The 16,501-nt window shown below is 46.7% G+C and overlaps 2 protein-coding genes across 4 annotated transcripts in view; one reads left to right on the top strand and one right to left on the bottom strand.

The window, feature by feature from the left end:
* Positions 1-8,067, bottom strand: part of GTF3C1 (general transcription factor IIIC subunit 1) — a 72,263-nt gene extending 64,196 nt beyond the window's left edge. Inside the window, exons 1-5 of the mRNA XM_081257938.1 lie at positions 7,807-8,067; positions 5,648-5,857; positions 2,704-2,880; positions 1,819-1,962; positions 54-150 (exon numbers count right to left, since the gene is read on the bottom strand). Coding sequence (XP_081114064.1) covers positions 54-150; positions 1,819-1,962; positions 2,704-2,880; positions 5,648-5,857; positions 7,807-8,027 — 849 coding nt within the window. The 5' untranslated portion in view covers positions 8,028-8,067. The remainder of the gene's footprint in view (positions 1-53; positions 151-1,818; positions 1,963-2,703; positions 2,881-5,647; positions 5,858-7,806) is intronic.
* Positions 8,068-8,256: 189 nt separating this feature from the next.
* Positions 8,257-16,501, top strand: part of KATNIP (katanin interacting protein) — a 195,069-nt gene continuing 186,824 nt past the window's right edge. For all 3 annotated transcript variants that reach the window (XM_081256320.1, XM_081256319.1, XM_081256321.1), the window contains exon 1: positions 8,257-8,315. In XM_081256320.1, coding sequence (XP_081112446.1) covers positions 8,309-8,315 — 7 coding nt within the window. In that variant the 5' untranslated portion in view covers positions 8,257-8,308. The remainder of the gene's footprint in view (positions 8,316-16,501) is intronic.

Below are 16,501 nucleotides of genomic sequence, written 5' to 3'. Positions count from 1 at the left end.
CCCCACTGCGTTACAAATGGATCCAGCCCCCCACACGGGCAGGGGCAGCTCACCAGTTCCTCCCTCAGCTTCCCCAGTGTCTCTGTCCGGTTACTCCGTGTGCTCAGCACAGCTGAGAGCTTCTCCATAAGGATGTCGTACTTGCTCCTCCTGTGAGAAACATAAAACACTTCATTTTTTCCCAGACCTATTGCTAAAGACTGCCTGTTTTTTAAAGATGACAATATTTAAATGACAACATATCAAACTACAGAACCTTGTGGTCTTAGGTCTCAGAGAACATCCAGCCCAACTCCTTGTCCATTACAACTGGAAAGACTGGGGCTCTGAGTGGTTCAGTCTCACGGCCAAGGTCACCGAGCTAGTGGCAGGGTACAGACTAGCCTCCGGCTAAAACTCTCAAGAGATGATTCTTTAAAATGCCTTACATCTTTTGATCATACTGATAAACGGAATAGTGCCTGCCATATCAGTAAACAAAGGATGTCACAGTCATCAGCAATTGCAGCCCTCCAAGGTGAGCCGGTGAGCCCTGAGGAAACTCAGGAAAGAATACCTGCCATCTAGCAGCCATCAGATTGCAGCCACTCCCCATGGTGGGCCCTGAGGAAACTCCTGTGAAAACACAGGATACTGGCCCCAAATAGCTTAGGTGCATATCAAATGAATGATTTCAGTGAGCCCAGACTCTTGCACCTTGCCATACACAGAAAAGCGCTAAATTCCTTAACTTGGTTTTCTTTAACAATTAAATTTTGACGTTCAGACTACCTGCCCTGGACTTGAAGTTCTAAAAATTCCCACCGAATAAAACATAACTCTCAACTTTTAGATTGTGAATATTTCTTGAGTTGACAATACCTTAAGGTTTAGGAAGCACCAACATATTTCCTTATAAATCACTTGGTAAGAAAGGATAGGGATTATTTCATAAAGAAGTTAAGCTTTTCTAAAATTCAGGCACAAAATGTGAACCCAGGTCTTCTTCCTCGAAATACAGTGCCCTCTGCAGTAATCAGGACACCTCTCTGATTCTGAAGCCCTGGTTTCTATCTCTCACTTCACTGGCATGACTGACTTTCCCTTCCTTTGCACTTTTATTGTGAAGTGGATGTCATAATAAATGCTTACAAGCTAATGGATGCCAAAGGAAGCTATTAAAGGAGCCAAGGGCTACCCTAGCTGTGTGTGGGTGGGGGGGTGTTGGAGGAGGGGCAGACAGGAAGGTATTGTCATACAGCTGGGGAAGGTGAACTGGGCTTTAACTGCCAACAGGTTTAGCAGCAGGGAGGGCATATATATGGGATCCAGAGACGCCCACTTCTCCATTTTTACTGCCTTTCAATGAATGAAAGAATAGATGAAGGCACAGATATTCACTGCGTATGAACTAGTACCAAGCTTTGTCATGGCCATTCTGCAGAAGAGGAAACAGTGGTTCAGATAGGTCACGTGATCCTGCCCAAATCAGGAGCAAAGATTTAAACACAGATCTTGACTTAGTCCATTGTTCTCTTCTACCCACAGAACTCTTGTCACCATAACAAATCAAATTTGACTTATTTACTTTTACACTCCCAAATTTCACCAAAATGTTAACAGTTCCTATTGCTGGGCTGTGGGGTGATAGGTATCTTTTCTATATAATTTCCAGATTTTCTAAATAAGCAAGACTTATTCTCATAATCCAAAATAGGTGGTAAATATCTTTTTTTAAAAGCTAGTCATATTCTGGTTTGGCCTCTAGGATTCTTAAAGGTATAATACACATGGCTGAAAGACAGAGGTAAGGGAGCATTCTGGTGTCTCACACTGTACCTGTCCATGTGAAACCGATTCAGGAGGAGAAGGATTGAGTGCTGCTGGGCTCCGGTGGGTAATCGGATCACATGTGACTGCATCGTAATGAGCCCATTTTTGTTCAAAATTTTCCTATGATAGTGGAGCTTCCCAGCATCAACCCTGGAGGAGAGGAAGAGAGTGGGCAGTCATTTTGCTTTGTTGGTTGCTTTCACCCCACAGTGTGGAGGACATGAACACCAGAGACACACACCTCCTATCCAGCCAACCTAAGAGAACAGTTGCTATGTGACAACGGCCTTGGAAAGAACAGCCGTGCCTCAGCCTAAGGCACACCCCAGACCCCCAAGAGAGGTGGATGGGGAGATGGGGGTAGAGGAGAGGGGAAATGGAGTGGGAAAGGGTGGCTGGCGCGGGAGACAGTAAGGGTTATATGAGCAAGGAGCTAATCAGACATGGGTCTCTAATCACATAGCAGCCAGTAACTAGGGTTGCCATGCATTCTGGCTCGCCAGGTGGTCTCAGTTTATGCCCATTGCCTTGGCGTCCCTTCTGGTCAGCTCCACCTTCCACTCTCAAAATGTCTGGTTTGGACAATAAATTCTATGGTCACCCCAGGGTCTCTCTTTCTTTTTTTTTTTTTTTCAGCTGCAATATGAGGCATGCAGGATATCTTAGTTCCCCAGACAAGGGATCAAACCCATGCCCCCCTGAAATGGAAAGGCAGAGTCTAAACCACTGGACTGCCAGGGAGTCCCCTTTTTTTGGTCTTTTTTCCAGGGTCTCTTCAATGAGAAAGCATCGTGCTTCCAATCACCATGGATGTGGGGACTGCCCAGGTGGCAGGGCCCAATGATCAGGGAGCCCCAGCATTTCCAGCAGAGAAGCAAAGCATCCCCTCACTTGAAAGCAGTGCTGTGGAGGTCTCGTTGGAGCTCCCCTTGCCACCGGGACCGGCCTAATCGCTCCAAAATGCAGTAGGAGAAGTCGGGGAGCTTCAGGTCGGGGTCACCCTCCAAGCCAATCAAGGCCCGGTACCGCATGTCTTGGGAGGCAACGATGATCAGTTTCTTCCGCCACCTGCAAATCAGAAGCCACCACAGGAAGAAATAACTATAATTGATTTTTAAGAAAATCGAAATATAAAAAAGCAGAACCTTAGTGAACCATCATTTCCTGCTTCTTCTTGGAGGTTCACAATCCCCCAGTTAAGGAGGTTTCCATCCTAGAACCACAGAGCGTTCAGGGGGAACAGAGCCAGTCTCACCAGTTCCTTGCTGAGCCCTCCCCCTCCGGCCAGGGCCCTCAGGCCATACCCCCGACTCCCAACCAGGGCCTGGCCCATCCTACACACCCCCACGGCCCTGCCCTGCATCCACAACAGCCCCGCTGGTCCTCTGCCCGGCTGCTCCGGCCTCACGTCTTCAGGCCACTGATTCTCATCATTCAGGCCACTGCTCAGATACCAACACCTCAGGTCTTCCTGAAAATGCTAACCAGAGTCTATCCCCCGCCTCTGACCATTTCCAGACTCTCCATGGCACCTGGCACTCTCAGAAATGGCCGCTTTTTTGGGTACACATTTCTGCAATAAGCGCCCTAAGAGGGGGCAGGTTGTCATCAGGGTCCCCAAGACATCCTCAGGGCCTAGAATGGTTCTGGGGCACAGCAGGGTCTCTGTAAATATCTAATAAGTGAACAAACTCGCCTACTGAACTGGATGGATAAAACAAACTTCAGAATCAAAAACAGTGCCCTGTGTCATCAGTGGGCCTGCAGCCTGTTGGAGACCAGCCTTGGGACAAATCATTAGTTCCTCCTACTGTCTTGGTGTGTGAAAAATAATGCCCGAAAAAGAGGCCAAGAACGCTTCCCAGCCAGGTGCTTCGAGATGTCGCAGCTGGGAAAACTGACTTCTCTGCTGAGGTCGAACAGTCTACGGCGCTGAGGATGGAGACTCCACCCTGGGGCCTTAGCTGCTGACTTAAATGGCCATCTTGTGCAGACTGTCTCAGGTCCTGGCCCTGCCAGAGATCCCACAAGGGTGGGCTGGCAGAGAAGCCATCTGCACTCACTCCTTGGCATGGAGACGCACCAGCTGGAGGAGCTCCCTCTCCCAGGGGAATGAGTCACCAAGGGTCCATATTAGAGCCCAAGGGCTCCCAACCCCTCCCACCTAGAGCCACCATCAACTGCTCCCAGCCTGTGGTTTACAGATGCCTGATCGCAAGGCCTGTCTGCAGTCACACCGCTCAGTCTGACGGTTCCTCCTCTTGGCCCCCCCTTGCCACCCAATACCAGATGACTTTATTGCTCCCACTGAACAGGCAAAAAGGAAAAAGAGGAGGAACCGCCCATTGCCATGTCTACATTTTCATTTAACTGCAGCTTCTTTCACATTGCCTGTGACCCATAATTAGTCTTCTGCATAGTCACAGGGTCTGTATGGTCCATCTTCAAAAAGAATGTTAGGCTGTGAATACACGTGACGGACAGAAAGTCTACTTTTCTGTGTCTGTGTGTTACAAACTTAGGACCTGTGTTCTCTGTCTCGAAACAGGCTCATTACGTTAAATTGCAAGAGGTCAGCTGAGAAGAGAAAAGTTTGAAAACAGGGGAGCTGATTTGCTGCTTTAAGACTGTGTTCAGCGTGGTCTACTCCCCTGTCCTATCAGAACTCCAACATCTCCCAGTAGCTAACTCTAGGACTCCCGCCCGAGGCCCACTTTGCTGACCCTGGTCATCACAGAGGTTATCCAACACTGACGAAGCGCCACGCAAGGTACCGGAGATGCCAAGATAAATAAAAACTGCATCTGCCTTCACGGAGCTCAGAGTCTACTGAAGAGAAAGACAAGAAAAGGAACACTTACTCTGGGATTTGATAACTGTGGTCAAGGTCATGGAATGACATGTACGAGGAGCCCCAGTTCAGGCCTATGTGTGTGAAGAGAGCGTGTGTGCAGTCACCAGGGAGAGCTCTTCCTGAGCTAGCAGGAAGCCGGGTGGGGGAGGGTCAGGAAGCAGAAGCTGCAAAGCTCCAGAGCCAGAGGAGGGGAGGGGAGGTCAAGAGGGAGAAGAAGTGAGTATAGCTGTTTCTTCCAAGAAGCATGGCTGCAGCAACAGAATCACAGCTACGGGGGATCCAAGGCCAAGAGGGTCTTGTTTTAAGATGAACGAGCCATGGTAATGGGCTGACGAGAAAGTACTGGTCAACAGGCAAAAGCTGCAAATAAAGGAGAAAGAGGAGCTAGCTGACAGAGGTGAGAAAGAGCACGAGGTACAGGGGGAAACGGAGGAAGAGAAGCATCCAGATGACTGCCCGAGGCAGGGCCAGGCTTCCCATCCCCCCTGAGGTGAGGGAGGGGGAGAGAAATACGGGCAAGCCTGCAAGCTGAGGAAGACGGTGGCAACTAGAAGAGTTCACACTGGAAGCTTCTCCCTGTTCTGTCAACTAGGAAGGGAGGTGGGGATGGAGCGAGGGGCTTGAGGCAGCCTGGGAAATTGGGACCCTGACTGAAGACTCACAAAACTACGGCTGGGCAGCAGAGGACGCAGCCTGGACAAGAGAGCGAAAGGCACCAATCCAAATGACAGCTGCCTGCCCTGCCCAAAGGGCCAGGCGGCCTGTGGACACAAAGGGAAAAAGAAAGGCAGCGCCCCACCCCACCCCCCAGCAAAACTAGCCCCAAGAGGAGGGGAGTGGTAAAGGCTGAGGACTGGCTTGGGGTAGGGCCGACGCACTCTGATGGGCACGAGGGCGGCACGCCAGTTGTGGTGCTCTGACCACACCCCCAACTTAAAGCATGAAGATGCCCACAAGTTTCCCATGATGCAAATCAGTTACCTGCCAAAGGCTTCTACCATCGTACAGCGGGGCTGTAACGTCTTGGTCCTGATGTCACTGGTAATGTTTTTCCTCTCCTTAAAGTACTGGCATGAGCCCTGGATGCCATCTTTATTCTCCAAGATCATATGAATGGGGTAGACATCCTCCAAAGGGACCGGGTCCCTCCTGGACTCCAAAATGCCAGTTTCCAAATCAATTTCTTCATACCTAAGGGGGAGATCACAGATATCAAACCACAGCCCAGCCTCAGAAATAACACGTTTGGCGTGTTCTTCTGACAACCTCTGGCAGAAGTCGGAGAGAGTAAGCGCGATCACCTGGTCGCACCCGTCTTCCAAACGCAGGTCATCTTAACAAGCAGCATCCCTGCCTCTCTATCCCAGACAAGAGATTTTTCTAGGAGCCTCTGAATCCACCCCGGACGCTGAATGCTGAAACCAGAACCACCTTCCTGGCCCAAGTCATGGCCTTTTGTTTTCCCCCCAATCCAGTGCCTGGTCTCCAAACCATCAAGTTTGGACTTAATGACTCAAGGCTTCCCTACTTTAAGATGATACCTTTCCACATCTCTCTAGTTATCCCTCTTCTACTTCCATCCATTTTTATGGTTTCAATTATCATTTGCACGTTAACAATTCTCACCATCAAATCCTCAGTCCTGTTTTTCCCCCAAACACTAATCCTGCCTTCAACTGTATACGCCTCAGATTTGATAAGATCAAAACTAAAGTTATGGGCTTCCCTGGTGGCGCAGTGGTTGAGAGTCCGCCTGCCGATGCAGGGGACACAGGTTCGTGCCCCGGTCCGGGAAGATCCCACATGCCGCGGAGCGGCTGGGCCCGTGAGCCATGGCCACTGAGCCTGCGCGTCTGGAGCCTGTGCTCCGCAACGGGAGACGCCCCAACAGTGAGAGGCCCGCGTACCGCAAAAAAAAAAAAAAAAAAATCTAAAGTTATGACTGCCACTCCCCACCTCCAATAAAGTCCCTCCTTCCCCTCCTTGGTACCACTTTCTCCCAGTCTGGGTTCAGATTCTGGGTTGATGACCCTCTCTGCGTCTCAATTTTCTCTTCAGGAAAATGGGGATAAGAATATCCAGCTCCTAAAGTTGTTGTAAGACTTAAATAACTTGCTATACGTAAGGATCTTAGAACAGTTCCTGCTTACAATAAACATATGTGAACTATTATTCCTCATTCACTATCTCCAGTTCTACACTTCAACCCAACTTAAAGTACTTCTCTTCCTTTGGAATACTCTGCCAACTGGCTACCTAAATCCAACCTTTAAGTCTTGTTTTAGACAGTATTACCTCTGGGAACCCCTCCCGACCCTCACAATATGGCTTAAGAGCACAGACTTGGGAGACAGACGGCCTGGGTTGAGTCAACACTCAGTCACTTACAATATCCATAACTTTGGACGGGTTACTTAATCTCTATCACTCAGTTTCCTTCTCTGCAAAATGGGGAAGATAACTGGGAATTCCCTGGCAGTCCAGTGGTGAGGACTCGGTGCTGAATGGGGAACTGAGATCCCGCAAGCCCCGTGGCACAGCCAAAAAAAGAAAAAAATGGGGAAGCTAAGAGCACCTTCCTCACAGAGTCACTGTGAGAATGAAGTGGGTTCAGTCTCCTGAAACTCCAGGAACAAGATCTTAGAATAGTACGAGGCCATAACGAGCACTAAATAAATGTTAGCTATTATTATTGTTCTTGTTGTTGCTAAGCTTGCCGACGTGAAGATCTCTAGTTGCCTTAGGCTCTCTAATCCAGCACTGAATGAATGCTGTTCTGTAGAACTCAACTGCCTCCAGTCTTGAGCTGAACAGCCTTCCTGCTGCAATCCTAAGCTCCACTTCAGAGGAAATACTCTCTGAAACCCAAAGAATATCCTCCCAGCCCTGCTCACCACCACTCCAAACACACACGAACATAATGGAACATCACCAGATGACCCCCCCCAAACTCCATCAGACGCCTGGGTCCTGCCAGGCCTGAGGGACCCCAAATCAGCCTTTCTCTGCGCCTCCATCAGACTCCGGGTCTTTCTTCCGCTCCACTCCTTTTTCTCCCCTCTCGTAAGAACCTGGCCCCCTCGCAGCTCCATCAGACCCGGGTCTGTGCCCCCGCCCGCCCGCAGAGCCAGGCCGCTGACCGGTCTTGGAGCTGGAGATCTGGTCTCTCCCGAGGCTCCTCGTAGAAGCTGATGCCCGGGTGCGTGGCAAGAGCCCGCCACAGAAACTCCTGCGTGTAGGGCTCCAGAGGCAGCGGGAAGGGCGGCACTCGCGTCTCCAGACGGCTCCAAAGCGCGGGAAGACACAAGCCATCAAGCCCCTCCAGGGCCACCTCGTCCAACAACGACTCCAGCGCGTCCATTGCTACTTCAGTTGGCAGCACCCGGGGCGCCTGCGCACCACGCCGCCAAGGGCCCTGGTCCAGAGCGCCTGCGCACAACGACTGGCAGCCAGGGAGGCGGAGCGGATCCGGGGACCGGAGGAGGAGTTCCAGAGCATGGTCGTGCTGTCACTCCCTTTGGGGGCGGGTTCATTCCGTGTAACTCCATTGCCATTGGTCCGGAGCCCCGCAGTAACCAGGGGAACTGCAAACAGTGTAGAGGCCGCTTCCGGTTCGAGCACCCGGAACCGCCGCCTCTAGGGATGGACGGTGAGTGTTCATGGGCCCCCCCGGGAGGTCGGGCAGTTACTCTCCCATCTCGCCTGAGGGTCCCCCCGACCCGGGCAGAGCCCTAGGCCACAGACCCCTGGACCACCACTGCCTGACCCAAGGTGGTCTCCGTCTGAGGGAAAGGGAGCCTTAGTGGTCCGGGATGGGAAGAGGAGGCTGGGGGGAGTGGTCAGTGATTTGGTCACTGTGCTGCCTGTGGTTGTGTTGGAACCGCGTACTGGCCAGGGCATCAGAGGAAAGGTTGTCGACTGAAAAATTATTCACAACCTAAAAGTTGAGAGTTATGTTTCACTTGGTGGGAGTTTTTAGAACTTCAACCCCGCTAGGCAGCATCTCAAGTAACCTGAGAGAACTGCTCGGAGGAGGCAAGTGGGGGGAGCCCGGATATATAGGAGTTTTGCAACAAAGGGCAGGTAGTCTGAACGTCAAAAGGTTATTGTTAATTAAAGAAAACCAGATATCCCAAGTTAAGGAATTTAGCGCTTTTCTGTGTATGGGAAGATGCAAGAGTCTGAACGTCGAAAGATTATTGTTAATTAAAGAAAGCCAGATATCCCAAGTTAAGGAATTCAGCGCTTTTCTGTGTATGGGAAGATGCAAGAGTCTGGGCTCACTGAAATCATTCCTTTGATGTGCACCTCAGCTATTTGGGTTCAGTATGTAGGGAGTGGCTGCAGTCTGATGGGTGCTAAATGGCAGATATTCTTTTTCTTCCCGAGTTCCCTCAGGGCTCACCGGCTCCTGTTTGAGGGCTGCAATTGCTGATGACTGTGACATCCTTTGTTTACTGATATGGCAGGCAGTATTCCATTTATCTTGGTTTAGGGTGGGAAAGACAAATAGAGGTGGGGGGTGGGTTCTTGTGTATCCCGGGGCGTGGAACTGTGGAATACAGGAGTTGGTATGGAAGTAAGCATCATCATGGGGAATGCAGTCATCAGCTACTGGGAAATGGGACTTGGTAAGGGGGATGCGCGGGAGACTCTCTTTCTGTGCTTTGATGTTAATGATACTGTTCAGTGCCAGGAACTCTAAATGTTGTCAAGCAACTCGATAAGCGTCACAACAGTCTTTTGAGGTCAGTGTTATCCCATTTTACAGATGAGGACACTGAGGCTCAGAGAAGTGAAGTATCTTGCCCCAAATCAAAGTCATCAAGTGGCAGACTGAGTAAGGAACCCGGACACTGTCTCTGGAGCTGAATTAGGGAGTTTGAGATTTGAAGGGGATTTTAGAAGCCCTTCATTCCAGAAGTTGCAAATGCAGATATTTGCAGGGGCAAGTCTGGTGGGCTGGATTGGGCTGTGATTAAAAGTCAATTTCTTTTCTGATTAAAAGTCAATTTCTTTTCTGAAAGGGAAGCTTCTCACTCAGCTCCAACCAATTAGTTTCCTGGGGTGCTTCTCAAAATGCCACAATGGCCAATCAGTCTGAAGGCCAGATGCAGCCTGTGGGACATCATTTAGGGATCCCCGATAAGAATCATAGAATTCTATGATTCTAAAAATAGGCTACCCTGATATCTCATTTTATAAAGGGGAAGAGTCGGCCAGAATCCACATAATTTTTCTCATTATACCACTGTGCCTAACTTCTGGGAAATGTTGTTCTTTTGTGATATCTGCTTAACACAGTGTGGAAAAAAATTTTAATTGAACAATCTGTTATGTGCTTAAAAGACATCTTTGCCCTTTGTACTTCAGAGGTAGTATAAAATGTCATTCACCAGTTTGCCCAGTGGAAAGGTCAATGTAATGTTGCTGTAGAACAACAGTACTCAGATCTTTCTGGTCTCAGGATGCCTTTATGCTCTTACCTCAAGAGAGCTTTGTGTGTATTATACCTTTGATATTTACCATATCAGAAATTAAAGCCAAGAAAATCTTAAGACATTTGTCATTTATCAACTCATTTAAAAGCAATAATGAATGCATTACTTCTGAACATAAATAATACTTTTTATTGAAAAGTGGCTATATTTCCCACCAGAAAGGTTAGTAGGAAGCATGATATTGTTTTAGAGTTTCTTAAATCTCTTTAATATCTGGTTTAATAGGAAATAGCTAGACTCGTTTCTGCTTCAGCAACCAAACTGTTGTGTTGTTATTTTGGCTGATATATTTGAAGAAAATGGGGCCTCACACAGACATTTTTTTTGGAACAGGGAGTATTTTAATTGTCTTTTCAGATAGCTGTAAACATTCTTCTTTGATAGTATTCTGAGACTTAGCAAGTGGTAATTTCTCAAAGGTTAGTCACAATGTGGCATCTGAAACCATATTGGTGAACTTTTGTTTGTACTCTGTTACATTAAAGCCCATTGGTCTATCTTGCCCTTTGATTGCATCTTTTACCCATGTATGATTCCGTAACGTTAGGCATTGGTCATTTGGAAAGTTCACTGAGTTATGCAGATCTTCTAAATGTTGACATTGGAAATACAATATTAAATGGCATGTCATTACACAATATCAAAAAATCACATTCCTTCGTATCCCTTTTTAAAAAAAAAAGAGTTTAAGTATTGGAAAGCTATTAAACTCAAAGTACTGGAAACAAGTTTCCTACTTGTTTTCACTTGAAAGCTTGAATTTTATCATTGACAACAAATACCATCAGTTGTTTCCTTGAAGTGACATGCTCACTTTTGTATTTAAGAAAATGTCTGCCAGATACTCACGTCTGAATAACTATAGTTTGTCCACTAGTTGTTCATTCAAGTAGACATGACATTTGATACAATATGTGGCTACTTCAGCTGGCAACTTAAACACACAAGTGTTTTCTAGGATCAACTGTTGTACTTTGGCTTATAGCAGAAGTGCTTTATGTGTACTTTGCATTTTTTCACACAAAATATTTAAAAGATGTGTTCTCATGGGTTCAGGTTTAATCAAATTAATTTTTACTGTTTCATCAGGACATTCTTAAGTGAAAATGTTTTTTTGGTTTTTTATTGTCAGCACATGGCACTAAAGAGTATAATGACTACTGATACGGTTTGGTGCCGCTGCCTTGTAGCCACTCAAGCTATCAGTAGTTTTACCTACTGTTGTTTTTGCATCATCAGTGCAGATACCAACACAATGAAAAAGTCTTAGAATTATGATGAAGATAATACTTGTCCTTGGGAACCCCTCTTCCTCCCAGGATCTGTGGAACACACTTTGAGAAACATTGCTGTAGACCATTTTCAAGAAGTCTGTTCAGTCAGTTCTAACTGTTATTATCTCAGTGCTCCTGAGCATTATGGCCCAGTGGAGGAACTTGTCCATTTTCAGATTGGTTACAAAAAGGAAAAATTTGTTCTAAGAAAGTGTTTGCCCTAAGATCAGATTTAGCATTCAAAGGATCCCTTTTTCCTTTGCAATTTTTTTTTCCTTTGCAATTTTTAAAACTTTGATCTCTGCACAATTTTCCAGGCATATATCTATTGGGTAAAGTGAGGCATACTCTGATGAATTTTGATTCTAGCCAACTAGATAGATAAGCCAAGTCCAGCCTTGTTAGAAAGGTGTTTACTTCCTAAACCCACAAAAGCTTAAATGTCTGCTAAGTATCCCCAAACTGGATTGTAGTTTAGTTTATTCCTCCTGTCCTAGTCAGCATAGCTTTTCACAATATTTTTTCTGGCTCATTGGGTTTGACTCAACAGGTTCTATCTGGCTCTGCAATGCAGCGTGGTGTAATATTCATAGGTTTTGCAGACCAAATAGCCCTGGATTTGAATCCCAGCGGTGTACTCTGACCTCTTTGAGCCTCAGTTTTCCTGTCAATAAAGTGGAGGTGATGATGAAGCTTACCTTGTTTTGTGTGCCCATCCGTTGGTGAATCTATTATTGTGAATTCAATGTTAAGTGCATGAATGCACTTAACACCAAGTCTGGCATATAAAAAGCACACCTATGTGGTAACTGATGCTGTCATTACCTGCCAATGTGCAGACTTCTTCTGCATTGCTGACAGAAGAGGAAGGAGGGAATATGGTGAAGCTCTCTAACAAATAATAATCTTTGCAATTAGCTCACTCTGTTTAAAAGAAAACCCAGTGTTTGACATGGTTTATTTACATGAAAGTAAATTGGCAATGTGTGAGTCTCCTGCCTATGTTTATTTACATGAAAGTAAATTGGCAATATGTGAGTCTCCTGCCTATGTAAATGTTCATCTTTATGTCAAAGTCGAATTTCCCCCATTGCTTTTAAAATATGAGATGGCTGAGAAAAAAAAAAAAAACTCTGCTCAGCTTTCCAGGAACATAATAATTAGACAAAAGTTCAGCACATGGAGATAATTAGAAAGGATTTTAAAGCTAGGCATTTGCTTTGGTTCCCCCCAGAGCAAATATTCGATGTCTCCCCTGTTTATACTGTTCATTTGCCTAGCAGACTTTCTCAAAGAATTAATAATGCCAAGATGAAATTTAGCCTAGCTTGTCTAAATAATCCCAAACTGCAAAATGGGTGATGGTTGAATTAGTTAGGTTTTGCTGAAAGTCCAGTCACCGTGTCTGATCTTTTCTGTTCTTTTGTGGTGTTTACCTGGGCTCCTGGTGATTTGTCTGTTTCTCTTCCTACTTAAAATAAACCAAGCAAAAAAAAATAACAATAAAATAAAACATAGAAAGCATTCAGCAGGCAAAATAAACATGTGGTCCATGTAGTCTTTGTGTCGGTTCTTCCTCCTTTGCTTCCATCCTTTTATCTGATTGATTTCTTTTCCCTTGCTGTTCCTCAGCATTCATTCCATCCTGTCGTTTTAGCTCGCAGGAACTTGGCACACTCTGTTTTGCTTATTTTTCTTGGGGGCATTCCTTCAATTACCACATTCATCTCCTTCTGTGCACTGGGATCCAGAGATATCAAGATGAATTAGATTGAATCCAGGTGAAGAGTAGATGGGAGTTTACTGTAGTCTTCTCCAAATCTTCTTTAAAGTTGATTTTTCAAAAGCATGTAAGTTAAAATTTTTTAACCCTAAAAAATAGAAATGTAGCAAATTTAAAACTGAAGTCTCTATATCAGAGGTTGCACACTGAGAGTCTTGGGCTGAGTCAGCCCACAGGCCTATTTATTTGGCCCATAATGTTTTTTAATTTTTTGAATTAGTTGTCAACATTGAAAAATTGGGAGATTTCTCATAAATCTGATTATGGTGTTTTCCTTAAAATATCAGTAAAGTCGATTTATCAATCTCAATAAAAAGCAATAAAGTTAACACTGAATTGAAATTCTGCATGGCAAGAGTTCCCTCAGCTGGAGCTAAGTGGAGACTGCCCCCTAGAAGGGAGGTGCCCTTTCCAATCCATCACAGCCTCTACCTGGCTGGCTTCCCTCACTGCCTCTGGTACCTGCCTGGGCCCCTGTAGGCTTTTTTTTTTTTTTTTAATATTTATTTATTTATCTATCTATCTATCTATCTGTCTGTGCCAGGTTTAATTGCGGCATGCGGGATCTTCGTTGTTGCATGCGGGGATCTTCAGTTGTGGCATGTGAACTCTTAGTTGTGGCCTGTAGGATCTAGTGCCCTGACCAGGAATTGAACCCAGGCCCTCTGTGTTGGGAGCGTGGAGTCTTAGCCACTGGACCACCAGGGAAGTCGCCTCTGTAGGCATTTGAAGTTACAGTCCTGCTCTAGTATTAACTGGGACAATTTTGAAAACCTCTACGTACTTCATTGTGTGCCATACTGTGCTTTACTTGTTCTTTTAGTTTTAATCTGGTAAAAAAAAAAGTGGTGGGGGGGATTTATTCTCTTCACTGAAGAACTTCATAGTTGAGTGAGAAAGCCCCACATAAACAGATAACTATTGTCCAACATGGGGGTCCCCGGAAGATAACATTTGTAAAGGTCTTCCCCACACCCAAAGCACTCTGGTCCACTGCTGGCTTTTGTAAATAAAGTTTTATTGGAACACAGCCACACCTATTTGCATACAAATGCACACCAACACTCTATGGCTGTTTTCATGTTTCAGTGGCAGATCTGACTCATTGTGACAGGGAACAGATGGCCCCCAAAGCCAAAAATATTTACTGTCTGGCCCTTCACAGGAGAAGTGTGCCAACTTCTGCTGTAGAAGACCCAGTTTGGTCCTTCAGACAGCTCAATATGATACCATAATTGTGCTCATTTTACACCACACAGCTAGTTGGTGGCAGAAGCAGGACTCAGCTGAATAAAGTCTACACTCTAGTGTGTCATCAAAGACGCAGCCCAGCCCTGTCCCTGCCAGTGTGTGGCTAGGTTCTCACACCTGGGGAGTGAGTCTGCGGGTGAGGCTTGCCCGTTAGGCTGGTTTAAAAGACACTGTCCTCGACTACTGTCTCGGCTCTCTCCTGGATCTGACCCTGTGGCTGCTCCTCTATGTCCATGTAGGAGGGGCTTACGAGGAGCAACATGGTTGGTTGGAAGGAGGAGCTTGGAGCTGTTCACAGAGCACTTCATGTAGGAATAAGGAAGCGTTTGTTGGGTCTTCCCTGGTGGCGCAATGGTTGAGAGTCCGCCTGCTGCTGCAGGGAACACGGGTTCATGCCCCGGTCCGCGAAGATCCCACATTCCGCGGAGCGGCTGGGCTCGTGAGCCATGGCCGCGGAGCCTGTGCGTCGTGTTTCTTTTTAAGATTTTTTTCATGTGGACTATTTTTAAAGGGACTATTTTTAAAGTCTTTGTTGAATTTGTTACAATATTGCTTCTCTTTCAGGTTTTGGTTTTTTGGCCGCTAGGCATGTGGGATCTTAGCTCCCCAACCAGGGACGGAACCTCACCCCTGCATTGGGAGGCAAAGTCTTAACCACTGGACCACCAGGGAAGTCCACCCCATGGGGTTTTGAACAGCCTGACCCTTGTAACCTTAACAATTGCCCTGTGGACATAGCACCTTTAATCGGAGAATTTCCCTGGGGAAGCAGTCCCCCTCCTTTCACCTATCCCTCTGTTGGTCTCCCTCTTCATCTTTAGACACTCACCCACCCACTCTCATGCCCAGAGGTTTTATACTGGGCTGAACTGGGTCCACAGATGTGTTTTCCCACATTTAAAAATAATGATTTACCATAAAAACCTGGACATTTCAGTCTCTTGATAAAAGGGAGCTTTAGCACTGGGGCTGTGTAGACCTGCCTTCCTACACAGCCCCAGTGGCCACCCCCTTGACCTTGGGCATGTGATAACAGTTTGACTCAGTCTTCTGGCTGGTGGTGCCAGCCATCAAGTGTTTACTTCCTGCATTGAGAATATTGGCCTGACCCTACAGGCATCTGTGATTTCAGCCCCTAGCCAAGCCACCTCAGAAAGCTGGCCGTCTCTTGAGCACCCCGTATCCTCGCCCACCTCCCTGCCTTGCCTTTGCTGTGCTCCCTGCCAACTGTGCCCTTCTTTCATGTCACTTTCACACTGTAGATTACAGTGAGTAATGTCACCTGCAGTCCTGATTCCTCCCACGTGGTGGAATCCTGTGGCCTCTCAGGCATGGCGCTGTATCCTAGGTACTGGGCTCCATGCCTTTCTCCTCTGTGGGTAGAGACCCATTCTTGTTCCTTTGCATGCCCAACACTTGGCCCAAGGACTGGCACAGGGAGATGCCCATGAGTATTTGCTGGGTTGACATTGTAACCAGGAAAGAGATGAATCCATTTGTTCCTTAGTGAATTGCTGGCTGGTCTCCATTAAGCAGAGAAAAGGCCCTTGTAGACAAGCCTCCAGGCCAAGTTCCAGAGACCTCAGCTGGTTTCTCTTTCTCTGGTGGACAAGTATGGTTCCTCCAGACTCTGTCCTTTGCAGCAATTCAATGCAGTCCTGATAATATACTCTAGCCTGGCTACCTTTACTATACCCCAGAGCCTCTAGTTTTATTTTGTTCTTCCTCAGCTTTTCAGTTGGCATTCTTATGCTCCCCCATTCCCTCTCCCAGTAAAGTCTCTGTCACTCCTACCTCCCGACTCATTTTGGAGTCCGATGCTATTATACCTTGACCACCCTTAGCTGATGGATTCTCCAGACACAGCCCCTGACTTATGTCCTTAGGGGATAGGAAAGTTACAGGTGAATGCAGCACCTGGCAGGAAGTTGGAATATCACAGATGTCTAGTCACCAACCACAGGTCCCCTGCAGGGACTACAACACTTTTCTAAACTCTAAGTGAACTTGCAATGCATTGTGTGTG

Source organism: Mesoplodon bidens (genome assembly GCF_964165515.1).
Source record: "Mesoplodon bidens genome assembly, chromosome: 15".
NCBI lineage: Eukaryota > Metazoa > Chordata > Mammalia > Artiodactyla > Ziphiidae > Mesoplodon > Mesoplodon bidens.
This window is presented reverse-complemented; position numbering and strand designations above follow the sequence as displayed.